The 13,872-nt window shown below is 37.8% G+C and overlaps 1 protein-coding gene across 10 annotated transcripts in view; it reads left to right on the top strand.

Moving 5' to 3' along the window:
* Positions 1–6,991, top strand: part of STXBP4 (syntaxin binding protein 4) — a 71,418-nt gene extending 64,427 nt beyond the window's left edge. For all 10 annotated transcript variants that reach the window (XM_062591628.1, XM_062591627.1, XM_062591626.1 and 7 more), the window contains one exon: positions 3,841–6,991. In XM_062591628.1, coding sequence (XP_062447612.1) covers positions 3,841–3,952 — 112 coding nt within the window. In that variant the 3' untranslated portion in view covers positions 3,953–6,991. The remainder of the gene's footprint in view (positions 1–3,840) is intronic.
* Positions 6,992–13,872: the final 6,881 nt, after the last annotated feature.

The raw sequence follows: 13,872 nt of genomic DNA, 5'->3' as shown, positions 1-13,872 counted from the left end.
ATGAAATATATTTTTAGGTAGTATAGCTCACGTCCACTTCCAACCCATTGCATGTATAGCTAGTAGTGCAATTTGCTAAATTTTTTAATGTTTTTTTTCCAGGAGCAACAATAGAAGTACTAAAGGTTAAAGCTTTTGGAGTATGTGGTTTCTTATTTCTCAGCCCTTTGCCTTAAGCTTGTCAGCAGTAGCTACATTGCAACAATGGCTTTGAAAAAATCGTCAAGTTGTGTACAGATCGGTAAAAGCTCCATGAAGCACCAGTGCTCTTTAGTAAAGTATTACTGCATTTTGAAGTGTAGTTTAGGAAATCCAAAACCTAAGATAAGAAAGGTTAAACATTTAGCAAAATTGCAGATTAAATGGATTAGGTTATTGGGTGTGTTCATTTAAGGAGAGAAAAATAGCTACCTTGGTCTTTGTAGAATTTCAGATGAGCAGATTTCTGCTTTCAGTTTCATCATCTTCAATACCACTCAATTTGGTAGAGAAGCCTGGGGTTCATATGAGGCCAGAACTTGGCTTTCCAAGTTCAGCTACAACTAAATCCTATTTGGCAGAACTCATTTGGTGGCCCCTAATGAATCCATTCATTATGAGAGTTTGGCTAATTAATGGTTTAAGGCTGCATCTTGTTGCCTGAACAGTTCTCAAATAGGTCTTGCACAAGATTGCTCCTTATAAAACTTAGAAACCCTGGTGGGCTGGAAGAATGCAGCCAAGATTTATGGATGTGGCCCCTTGTCACAACACAATAACCTCCAAAGAACAGGACATGCCTGCTTTGTACCTTAGCATCCTGCACAGTGAACTACAGCAGTCCTGCTGTCTGCCAGGCTTTTCTTGATCCCCTGCTAGGATCCAGAGGTTGACCCTAATTGGAGAATACAATTTAAGGTGAAAAACATGTCTCGATAATGCTCAAAATCTAACAAATATGTAGACATTCTTTTCCATTAGTTTGTATTATCTTTGAACTATTCTTTTCTTAAAAGACTGTCCTAAGTTCTCATTTTTAAAAGAAATCATTTCCTATGCAAAATAAGAGCCATAAGGAAGGTAATTATAATAGCATTTTAAATAACTCACTACCATTTCTTTGCCAAAACAACCCTATGTTCTCATACTTTGTTTCTACAAGCTCTAAAATTTGTCCTGCAATTTACTAATATTAAAAAGACAGAATAAGCTACTGACATATTCTCAAATCAAATGTTTCTATTTTCCAGCAATAAATTTGGCAGCCCTCCAATAAGCAGTAATTTGTTTGAAAACCTAAAAATCTTTAAATATTGTTAATTGCTCTGAAAATGTGGTGAAATGGATCTTTTGAACAAGAACATTTGCAAATGAAAAATGTTTTAAATTTAAATTTAGCATTTGTAATGATGTTAGCTTTCCAAATCTTCCTGTAATATTCAAAAAGTAGTTTCTTCTTCAACTAAGCAAAGCCTAGAGATAGACTTGAATTCCCTCTCACTTTTATTCCTGGTCCTAATGCACAAATCAGAGAGGATGTGTTTCTAATACAAGAATGTTCTGCAAACCACTAAATCTGGGATTATCTCTTCAGACTGATTATGTCAAAGCTCTTTAGCCACAGCACTTGTGGAGAACTAAAAATAAGCAAGAGGGGGTTTATACATTTATTTTGTACCTAAATAATCTGTGTGTCTTTCTACAGTGTGAGACATGGTATCTGGACTTAATGTTTATTTATAAGAATTCTTTTCTTAGTAAGGGTCTTTTGGCTAAGCATTTAAAACAAACCATCCTACAGGTAGTGTTCAAGAGAGAAAGTCTAGTGCAAGTCTAAACCAACTCAGTTCAGATCAGGAGCATTTACAGCAAATAATTGACATTTGAGCAAAATGTGGCCTCATGTAGGTTGAAAATGGATGAAAAGTAATTGTATTCTCCTAACTGGTGAGTGAACGATGTTACACTATTGAATAAAGTAATTTTTACTCCTGATTTAACTGCCACATTGCTGCAGTATTAAAGATCATAAGAAATTTTTTGTATTTATTTGTAAAAGAACAAAATCAGTTTCTTAGAGTAATTAGCAGAAAGTAAGGCATGCTATCTTTTGCCTCCTGGACATAAATTAGGTAGGGGAAACATCTTCTGAAGAATAAACACTTATCATGTATATAATATATATATCATTAATAATATATATTATATATATATTTTATATATATATACTATATATACTTGGAAGAGCTTTGGGAGTTTTTAAGGGTAAGAGTTGAGGATATGACCTTTTTGTGCCACATATTGCCACATTTTGGTGTCTATTCTTGCCACATTTCTTGGTCTCTATTCAGGCACTACTTCAACTGAAGTAGTGGCTACATTTACAGGTTATCAGTTTAGAGAGGGGTTATCTAGTTAATGCAACTCAAGATGTAATTTACACTATGGTCCTGGTTCATGTTTACCTCCTGGTGAGCAATTTTTTTTGTTCTCCTCACATTTATTCAGAGCCCAGTGTGCTCAAATAAAAGGTGTGAATACAAGATAGGATTATAGCACAGTCATATTCCTTGAGAAGTGCTGCCCACACCTGTAAGTCAGTGTAGTGGAACATTGACTCAGGTATTTGTACTTTAAAGTTTCAGTATCCATAATCTGTCGCTTTAGGAGAAGATTCTTGAAGACAGAAAGGCAAATTCTGTTTTCACTTGAAAAGGTAAATCCACAGGAGTTCCATCATGGCACTTACTTAATCAAATAGGTGGAAAAAAAAAAGCATGGGCTTTAAATACACTGTATGTTAGAAAAAGTGAGAGTCACAAAGAAAAGCTGTTTGCCTTTTATGCTGTGTATTAATTATATGTGTCATATTTTTCAATGATTCCTTGTAATGAACTTATATTATAAAGTAATTCATCTTTGCACTGACTTGACTATAAAAGCTATGAATTTATTAGCAAGATTTTTTTTAAAAAAAAGAAAGGAAGTGATTTCTTTTACCAAGAACACGTTATTCCAGAAGGGAGAAGAGGCTTTTTCTTGCCCACACACAGTATGGCTAGCATGCATACTACCAATCTTAAGGTGTACAGTATTCTCACCCTGCAAAGTAAGCCTATTTCATTTATCTGGCTTTAGTGATTCTGGAGCAGGTTCTTTCCATTCATATAGAAGCTTACCAAAAACTATAAAAGTAGTTTAGACTGCATTTTAAATGAGGTTCTATGCCTTTAAAAAATAGTACTGACTCTATTGAGTTATTACTTACATGTGTAAGGGCTGTGGAAGCACGCCAAGAATTCGTTCTATGGGACATGTAAAGAATATCCTTTTTTTGATTTATTTATCTCCCTTTTTTGCAAGAAGTGGCATGTCTTAATGATACTAGGGTATTAGTTCTTGTTCAAACAATTTGTGCATACTGCTATATGTTAGTAACGTCTATGTTGTGATTTCATGTTTGGCCAACTCCCTCTTGAGCACTCTGCCTTGGCAGCTTGTTGGAGTTTGGTAAGGTTTTGCTAGTCTGGGCTGTATTGTGTTGCTGGGTTAAGTGTGTGCAGCTCTATTAATTTACAGGAAATGTCACCAGTTTGTATCAGGAGTCTCTTGCCAAAGCATTCACTTTAATTTATTTGGAAATGAGAACTTCATTCCAGGTTCTTGCATCGAGAAGACCCCTCATTTTATTTGTAAAATCTCATACTTGTAAAGAAAAAAGAGAATCCTATATTTGAAAAAGTATTGTAATGATCAATACAGTGTAAGGCCTGAAAATTGTGGAATCCATCTGGTATTTTTTTGTTTCTGAGACTGGTAAGCCTCTTTTGGGTTGCTAATGGCTTCCTTGTTTCTTTTTAGTCATGTAACGCAGACAACATCTTGGATCCATCCTGTAACAAGTGCACTAAGCTTGCTTGGCCCTGAGGATGACGACGATGGCATAAGAGACACTCCCGGGTCCAAGAGCTGAGGACATCTGTAGACAGAAAGAAGTTTGTCTAATTGCAGCATGGTAGTGAGAAGACATACGGTTTTTGATCTAATGTACTTTGTAGTCTAACCTAGTAGTACCTTCTTCCCCTTGAAGTCAGCAGGTATTCTGTTCATTTAGGTAGATTTATCCATGGGTGAAATTCATCCTGAGAAAGATGCAGGTGCTGCAGAAGACTCCCTTCAACCTTTATCTGCCCCAGTTCAGTGTGCAGGCATCAGACTTATATTAGGGCTTGATCCTGTCTTTTCATGACTTTCCTGTTGGCATAATTCCATTGTCATTCACTGAGAGTTTCACAGCTTTGACCAGGATGAAAGTAAGACTGGGCCCTTGGTTGTGATTCACATGGCAAATGCCAGTTGGTGTTTACCTGAAACATGCAAGGTGAGCTTTTCTCTTTTTTTTTCTTTTTTAACCAACGATAGTGGGCAGTACATAGATGCCTTTTCTGTAACTACTGAATTATCTCATTTTTATAAAAGAATTTTTTGAATTTATTTTGCTAACAAACAATTGCAAATTATTAAGTATTTGATCCCAATTGACTCCTTTAACAAGTACTTTATTAAGACTGGTGATTGGGCTTTAGGAAGATGAGTCTGTAAGTTGTCAAGTGAAAAAAAAACGTTTTGGTAAAGAACCCCATACTCTGCCAACAATATGAAGCAAGAATGAAAATAATTCTTCTTTTGTACTCTGCTAAACTGAAACATGCATCAAATATTTCAGTGGAAGCTGTGAAGTTTCAAGTACAATGAAACCTGTGAAACCACCTCCAGGATCAGCAGAAATCAGTCACCTCCTCAAAGTTGGTCTTTAAGTAGAACAAAATCTTCTTGTAAAAATTGGTGATGATTTAAAGAGGATAAAGAAAACAACAGGGGGTGCTACTGCAACCTAATGAACAAGTTTCTCTGCTCCAACCTAACAAACAGGTTTCACTGTACCCTACTAGTACAGGATATTTTAAATCTCATTATTCACAGCACAACATCTGATCCTCGCTTTGTCAAATATTTTATTATATGCTGGAGAGTCTGGAAACTCTATATACCTGTTCATGTTTGAGTACATATATACATATACACACCTCTGTATGTGTGTGTGTATTTTATATATACATATATATATGGTAGGTTTTGACTAATGAGTGAAATACGGACCTGAAGTTTTGCTGAAGCATTAGTGAATATGCCAAAGGAAAAATATTTCTGACCTTAAGTTCAAGAAGGAGAACAGTATTGTAAGCGTGTGAGGAAGGCACAGGCTGCAACCTGCACTTTTCTGAGGAACACACTTAAGGACTTCTGAACTTCCCTGGAAAGGTTCAGGCACCCTTCTTCACACCAGCTCATCTCTCTTGGCCGACACAAAGGAATGAGGCTGCACTGCCACTTTTTTTTGGAGGTCTATCTCTGGCAGGTGTGATTTAAAAAATCAGTGCACTCTGAAGTATGGATATAAAGACCTGACTTATTTGCAGTTCTAGTGCCTCTACCACTCTCTCTATGACCCTTGTGTTACAGAGCTGTGCCAAGTCAGGCTCACTGGAGCTGTTGGCCCTTTTGAATCAAAAATATTTTACAATTTAGAAAGTCTCTTTGAATAGCAGTGCAGCAGTTTATTGCATATGGCCTGTGAGCTGTAGAGCACATCACCAAAATGTTCTCCTGCAGGAACATGTACAGTAGTGGTCTGAGGTACAGCTCAGAAAAGAACTTTTTGCAGACTGAGTGGAAGTAGGTGTCAGGATCTACTCAATGAGCAAATAGGAAAATTTGGTTTGTACTTTTAACTAAGTCGGAACCAAATTGTCCCTGAATCTGCACAGGTGGTGTGGATTAGGAAGAACTTGCTCAGCAGATCCACAGTAACTTACATTTCTGAGAAAACTCCTCATCTATAGCAATAGCCCCTAAGGTCGCAATGCTTCAGTCATGTTTTGCTCCAGTGGCTCTTAAGTACTTCATTATCTCTTTTGTGTTCCCCCAGAACATAGTCTGAAGGAGCAAAGCATGTGCTTCAGGTACAGGGTTACACACTCTAGAAACACTTCTATTTAAATCCCTTTTCTGAAAGTGGTTCAGACTCATAATACATAGAGCTCTGAATTCCAATATTTACTGTAGCCTTAGTAGTAGTTAGGGTGCTTTCTTTATGACACGTACTTTTAGTTCATACTTTTAGGATAGGCAAATTGCATGTAGACTCCAGTTTTCCAGTTCTGTGCAAGAGAGGTTGAATCTCTGCATAACTGTTACAGTCTTGACTTATTCTGCTAGTGGTTTTGTGACAGCTAGCTGAGTGTTTCAAACAGGAGAAGCTATTTAGGGACAGAGCTAGAGTCTATGGATCAAGCAGGCTTCATCAGCAGAGACTTTCTAGAGACCTAACAGCAATTTAAAGCTCTTCTTCTGTTAGATCAGTTGGAGGAGGACAGTTATGTGCATATTGCTTGCCTTCTCCAAGGAGCTGGTAATGATCTCTTGCTCCAAGCACCCAATGCACAGCCTGCTGTGCACGAGAGGGGGAGAAATCAAGACAAAATGTTGGCATTCTGCCTGCTCTGCTTACTCTCTCCACCCACAGCTGAGAATATTTCAGAAACTTGAAGACTGTTTCTCCCTCTCTAATTTTGCCTAGAAATTAAAGACATTTTAGAAATAGATCTCCGCGTCCATCTAGCTTCTTCTCTGCTAAGTATTACCTCTTCAGATAATCTACTGTTCAAGTTCTCCTCTACTGAGACTGCATTTTCATACCTACAATCTCCAAATGTTCTAATCTATTTTTGTAAGCTGGCATACTTGTTTCCTAGGTTATTTCTCTCTCTGTCTCCCCTTCTCTCTTGCTTTCTGTGAAATAGTTTGCAAAACTATTTTGACTAAACTGAACAGTGTATGTTGAGAAAATAGTTCTAGGATAACTTAAAAAGTATTTGTAAAGAGCAGTTGTCAAAACATGCAACACTGTAAACAGCTACTTTTCATTTTTATTACAGAATAAAACATTTTAAGTGGAAAAGAAATGAAAGTTCAACTTTATATGCTTTAAAATAATGAAACTAAAGCATTATAAGGGATTGGCCACTGGGCCATAATTGATGCCTCCACCTTCATTTGTTTTCTATGTAAAGGTGATACTGTGAAAAATACTGGTCTGGTGCACACTAGTGTTAATCTTTACTTGAATACCTGCAGCATACTGCCCTTCAAACACTACAAATACTACAAATACTCCAATAAATTTAAAATGGCACATTCTCCATGATCAAAGCAAGTAGCTTAACAGAAGTGTCCACACAGGCGTATTAGATGCTCAGTTTAGTAGGTGCTAAAAAACTTCCTAGTATCACTGCTCTGTGTCGCAATAAATTAGATGATCCTTTTGTCAACCCCATGAGATAAATATTTGCGCACATACATGCATAAACTGGCCATTCCATAAACATCACATAAACATTCACATAGTGTGCAGGTGTGTGTAATGGCCATGTAACGACAGGTGCGTGGCTGCACTGCCTAAGCAGTACTAAGCAACTGGTGGTTTAGAACGAGGTTAGTATAATGGATACATTGTAGTTTTCTGCAGTAAAGATACGGTTGTTATGTAAGCAAATACATTCAGCCTCTATGGATCTTTATGATAGATCAAAAAAGAAATTGCTATTTACACACAGACATTTAACACAACACAAGCAGTTCACTTAGGTCCATCTGGACTCAGAGTGCTAAATTGTTCTGACACCAATTTCGTTTGGAGTCTGAAGGTTTCACTTGGGATGCAGCATTGCTAGACTCCATACAGAGAACTTCACTATAAATTCTCAAGTAACGTTAGTCTCAAAGGATGATCCTACTAAGACTCTCTCTGGAAAGCCATACCTTTAATACCATACCCATTAAGACCATAAATGATGTGAACTACCCCTCCTTTTTGTATTTGAAAACATTTGTGGTGGTAGAAATTGGTAGAAATCTCTTGTGTATTTCAGAGATTTTAGTGATAGAAAGTACTTACTTTTTAAGTAATTGAACATTTACAAATCACTTTGTCCACTACTCAGACTGTACACGTTATTGAATCCAGCTTTTGCTTACTTTCTAGCACTGTTACAGGCACATAATGAGGTAAGTAGTCTTTTAACTGAAAAAGTCTGTAAAAGAGGGAGAGAGGTTGAATCCCATTTGTCTTGCTCTAAGATAAAATTTTTCAGAAGTAAAAAAAAATCAATTTTGAAAAGGAATTTAGAAAAGCAAATCAGGCTTGCCATGATTTCTCTGCAAGTCTCTGTGGAGCCCCATGTTCTATTTACACTCCACATAATTGTGTTTCATGGAATAGAAGCTAATAGAATCCTATCTAGAAATTGGTTAGTGGCTGTGGTCTCTCCTGTAAATTAAGCAATTAAAAATTATTTAGAATAAAACAAAGAAATATAATAAAATGGGCAATTTTTGTTTCCCTAAAACTTCCTATATGTAACTGGTCCTTTTAATTAGTTGGTTTACTTCAGAATATGTTTGGATCACAGGCACCATCTGTTGCATGGCCTCATTTACCCCTCACACAAAATGGAGTTAGTGAGTTATCTTCTCTATAACACCCACTGGAATTACTTTATTGCCAGAGAGAACTGGGTTTTCACAGTGCAGAAACTGCATTTCACTTCATGTGTTTTGCTGTGGAAGATAAATCTGACAAGCTGGAATACTGAGAGACAGGTTCAGTCAAGCTAAGTGTTTAACACAGGTTGATCTATCCCACGTAATGTTCACCATCTATTTAAATGCTTCTCATGACAGACAGTTTTATGAACCCGAAACAAATGATTTGGTGTTTCTTTAAGCCTGTTTCTGACGAGCAGGAGGGAGACAACACCCATCTATTGGCATTTAGTGAAGGCAAGGAAAATCCTTTTAAGAAAACTGTTTGTGATTGCTGAATATGCAAGGTTGTGAAGGACTAATTAGTGGGAAAGGCTCTCTTAAAGCTTAGCAAATTCAGTTATGACTTGGCCTGTGAAATCTTGACTTTTCTGGGAAGTTATGGGATGCTTAACAGCTCAAGAAACTCACTGGGAACTACTCAGAAATCTTAATGCTTATTCCAAATCTAGCACCAAAATTCAGTGGCCTCTTTGCAAACGTTGGTCCAAGTGACTTTCATAATGTTCTAGCTCAAGTCAGGAGGAAAATACAAAGCTGGCTCATGATTGCTTTTTCACTTCTGTGCTCATACCTCAAGCCTGTTCTGGCTGCAGGTACCCATGCACTGTCAGTACTGCTCAAAGGAGCATCAGCTTGTGCTTTGGCTGCTGTAAATGAGCACAGCCACATCAGTTTAAATGGAGATACCTGTCAGCTTGGACTCTGGGGCCAGATTTACAAAGATGTTTAGCAGCTTAAAGATGCTGATGGAGTTAATGGGAATTAGGCACCTAACCTACTTAGATGCTGCTATAAATGCTGCTAGGCATCTTTAGGTACCTAAATACCTTAGCAAATCTTTCCCCTTACTGCTTGCAATGAGACTGCACTAAAAATCAAATACTAATGAATAAAGCCTAACCTTTGTCCTCTATAGCCAGCTTTGCCTTCCCTAGGGATTGTTTTCATGTAATACTAAAAATACCAGCCATTTTACAGGTTGTACTGTCCAGATTATTTTCATATTTTTGGCAGTTTGATTATTTGCTGCTCATTCAAGATACTTTTTTTCCCCAAATAATGGCTGATGTTGCCATGGATTTAATAAGTTGATATTTTTGTAACATTCTTTTGAGATAACTTATTTTATTGCAGGATAATATTATTGAATTTTCTTCCCACAAAGATGTATTAAAAAGAATTTTGCATCATTCATTGTTAAGTCATGTGGCTGAAAAAAACAGAATGGGGCAAAATCTGTTACAATCAGAGCCTCCTGTTTTTAAATATTAGGATGAGAAGCTGCAATCTAATAGCCAATATTGATTTTGTCCCCATGGTATTGAGTCTGAGTCAAATCCAAACCAGTTAAGGCTGCTGATTAAAAAAGAATAAAAAGAATATATGAAAAAAACTTCTTTCCCTCTTGCCCCCAGTTATTCCTACTTGTGAACATTTTGAGCAGTTAGCTTGTCCTCTCCAAATTCTACCCCAAATTATAGCTCTTAAGCCATAATTACATGTATCATCTTACATATAAGTGTCTCTGATCTTGGCAGGGAAGAATCTAGCTTCTCAAGAAAGTCACTGAAGACTGAGTTTACCTGGAAAATGTGTAGCTCAACAGATCAGGAAATAACTGTTATCTCTGAAGCTTCACATCAGAGATGTGAAGAAATTTTTCTTGTATCATATCAAAACCTTCATTCATTTTTCTCCTGGTGGTCTTTGTCACTCTTGCAAACCTATGGAGCATCCACCAGTTCCATCACACAAGAATCGCCACAGTTGGAGCCAAGAAGGGTCCTTGTGCAGGTAAGTTGCAACACCTGGGAGGTCTCTGAGTCAGGACTTCTGTTTGGGCAAGACTATGTACTCCAAAACAAAAGTGAACGTATCCCTTTTAGATTACCTTAGGGGAGGCAAACTAAAATAAAATTAGTAGCCTGAAATCGTTATGAGAATATCAATTTGTATGCTAGGCTGCTTGGGTATAAGTTAAATCATGCAAAATCAGCAGTTTTGCCACTGACTTTGGACAAGTCAGGATTTCGTCCTGACCTCCAGAAGCTACAAATAGTTCAGAAACAAGAATGTCTTAATCTCCTGTTATATATCCCGCTCTTCAGCTATTAAGTAGTCATATTTCCCTGTGTCCCAATTATTATAATCATTAAAAACAACTCTTGCTCTTGTATGTGTAGAGAACTCATTAAAACATACATGATTAAAATAGAAAAGGAAATGGAATGATGTCTGTGGCCTAAAATAAAAATATAACAATAATAGCACTGATACAGGAAATACACAGGATCTTGGGAAAGGCTCAGTGTTGGGATTCCTTCTAAACAAAGGAATGCTTTCATTGTCACTCCAAAAGCTGGTAATGCATTGTAGTTTCTTTCCATCCCCAAAGGCCTGAGAAAACCAAGAGCACTGAGATCTCCAGAGACAGTTAAGTTTTCAGTCCCCAAGCAGCAGGCTGAGCTGCATTTATTAATCTTTAGTCTATGTCATTTGGGACCCTAACATTAGGTACTGTAATTAGTCACCATGGGAGTTATACATCCCAAGTCCAAGACAGCTGTGTATAATTGATGCCATGGCACCAACAGGAGCAGACAAGCCCATTAAGAAAGCTGCCTGTCCTTCTCAGAACATGTTATTCCTTCAAATTATTTTTTTTAATGTAAATAATAAAGATACTCTGGAGTCTGTTTCAGTAAGGGTTTGTTAGCATTGCTTGTCCTGAGTGTTATGTGTATACAAATGAATCTGCTTATAAGTGAATACAGTTTCAGGGAATTGGAAGGAAAAACCTTAGTAACTTTAATGTGTTCATAAATATATAGATTCTCCCTTATAACAAACTGCTTAGCCCTCAGGAATGAAGTTTTGCTGCAGCACAAGTGTGTTCTGCAAGAGGAGGCCTCCAGGCAAGAAGCAGTTATCTCCCAGGCAGGTGAGCAGTGTGACAGGTTAATGGCAATTTGCTTTCTGATGTGGCTGACAGGAAATTGCTACTCTGCAAGAGCAGAGATAAGAAGAAATATGTAGTCGTGCCTTTTTTTCTGCTACAGCCAATTGTGATGGACTTTGTGAAGCTGGGAGTGAAAACAGTGTACCCAGTTAGGTGTATCACATCCATCCAATCAACAGTGCATGAGATTTTGTTCCTGAGAAAGAAATGTTAACAGGTAAGCTCTTCCTTACTCTAGAGACTTTTATCTTATTGCACTCAAGAGTCCTCATTCCAAAAAAGCACTGACAGATGCTAATTCTGGGCAGCAAGCTTAATGAGGTAGATGGAGATGTGTCTGTAACTCCTCATTAAAACCAAGGGTACTGACAACCTATTAACACTGTATTTAGCAGTTGTTGTTCTATTGTACTGATGCCACCACAATGTCCATGTACATTTTTTTCCTGCCTTATCCAGTTCTGATCACTCCCTCAGTTTTAAGCAGTTCTCAGCTGTTTTTTCCCTGTCAGCTACCATGTTTCTAAGGGGAAGACTGGAAGGCTAACAGATCCCAAACACATAGATTGAGTTTGCCATAGTCTCAAATACCTGAGGTAGGAAAAGTAGCTCTGTCATGGACACTAAATGTTTTGAGAGCAGGGGAGGAGAGTCATGGGTGAAGTCAGAAGTGAGTCAGGTGGATTTACATGCATTATGTCATGCATTCGTGCTGGGATCGGTGCATGATTGGATTTTGCAACTGCGACTTCTGTGTCTCTGGATCACAAAACCAAGAAGTTTTGAACAAATCCTTACCAGAAAATTTGTCTCAAAATGAAAATTATGATAGCTGGTTTCATTTCAGTTTTTCATCTGCCCAGAATAGGAGAAAAGTGAAAGCTGCAGACTAGAATTATTGATTTAAAGCTATGAGAAGGAAAGCAAAGCACAGCAGATCTGAATTCCTGCACACACAGAACAAAAACAGTTTTATATTAATGATGGGATTTTCCAGAAGACCTTTTAGGCACTCAAATTCTTTATTAGATCTACTCAGAAGTCACTGGTATATGTTTCTTCTGCAAAACAGGAATAACAGGCACTTTTTACAGTGCACTGAGAGCTATAGATAAAAGTGTGGTAGTTAGTAGTAGTGACTACTGCCTAGCAAGAGATTTTTTTAAAAACTTTCCTGTCAAGATTTTTAAGACTTTTGCACATCTACATGCCGATGCTGGATACAAACCTCAGCCATGATAATCCTATTCCAGTTCATGCAATTTTAAGAGTGAGAAGGTTAAAAATTACAAATACCAGAGGAGTTCAGCTAGACTTCAAGCCTCTCTTGGGTGCAGGTCCCAGGGAGGCTGCTCTGCCTGCCTCAGGCAGCTTAGCCTGTCGGACGCAGAGGCAGGAGAAGGAGCAGAGCTCTCCCTTCTCAGCAGCACCGGCACTGTTCTCACCCAATTTGCTGTTTGTGTGAATTCAAATCAGCAGGAGCCACTTTAGAGCACAGGGGAATAGGCTGCTCTGCCTCCCTTTGGGAAAACAGTAAAACACCTGCTAAAATACTGGATAGCCGAGAAAAAGAGGAGGCAATAATAATTGAAAATCTGCAGCAGTATGGAAATCTTGCTATGGATTTGATTGGTGCCAGGCTGTTATTCTGATCTTTATGGGAGTCATATGAACAGTTGTGAAATAGCACCTAAAGAACAGGAGGCAGGGAAGTGTGGGTAACTTCCACACATGACACTAGCAGAACAAAATTCTGTGGCAGAAAACCTGGCTGACATGCTTGTTTGTAACAGGGAATGACCGCTACTGGAGCAGGAAAAAAAGCAGGCTGAATGAGAGTGGAGACTCTGGGCAGGCACCAACTCAAAATAGCCCCCTCTATCCTTCCTTACAGCCTCTTGCTAAGAAGGGAAGGCCAGTTACAGGCTATCATGGAGCGCTCTGCTCTCTGTATGCAGTGTCCTCTTGGCAACGAGATCACAGACAAACCATACAACAGTAAAACTTTCTTAACTCCACTGTATGTTTATGCTGCAGAAGCACCAGGGTTGGAACTCTACCATACCAGCTGAAAAAAAAAAAAACAAAAAACAAAAAAAACATTTCTTCACGCTAAGTACCTACAATCTGCAATGGACAGACCAATATAAATAACAGACCACTAGATTACCACAGTTTATCTGGATTAATGCCTTTAACTTTGTTAACATTTGTTAAATTTTATTAAAATTAGTCTCTTATTAACTTTTTTGCATTCAGACTTCTAA

The sequence above is a fragment of the Rhea pennata genome, chromosome 19 (assembly GCF_028389875.1).
Source record: "Rhea pennata isolate bPtePen1 chromosome 19, bPtePen1.pri, whole genome shotgun sequence".
Taxonomy (NCBI): domain Eukaryota; kingdom Metazoa; phylum Chordata; class Aves; order Rheiformes; family Rheidae; genus Rhea; species Rhea pennata.
The sequence above is the reverse complement of the archived record's forward strand: the minus strand, read 5'-3'. Positions and strand labels throughout refer to the sequence as shown.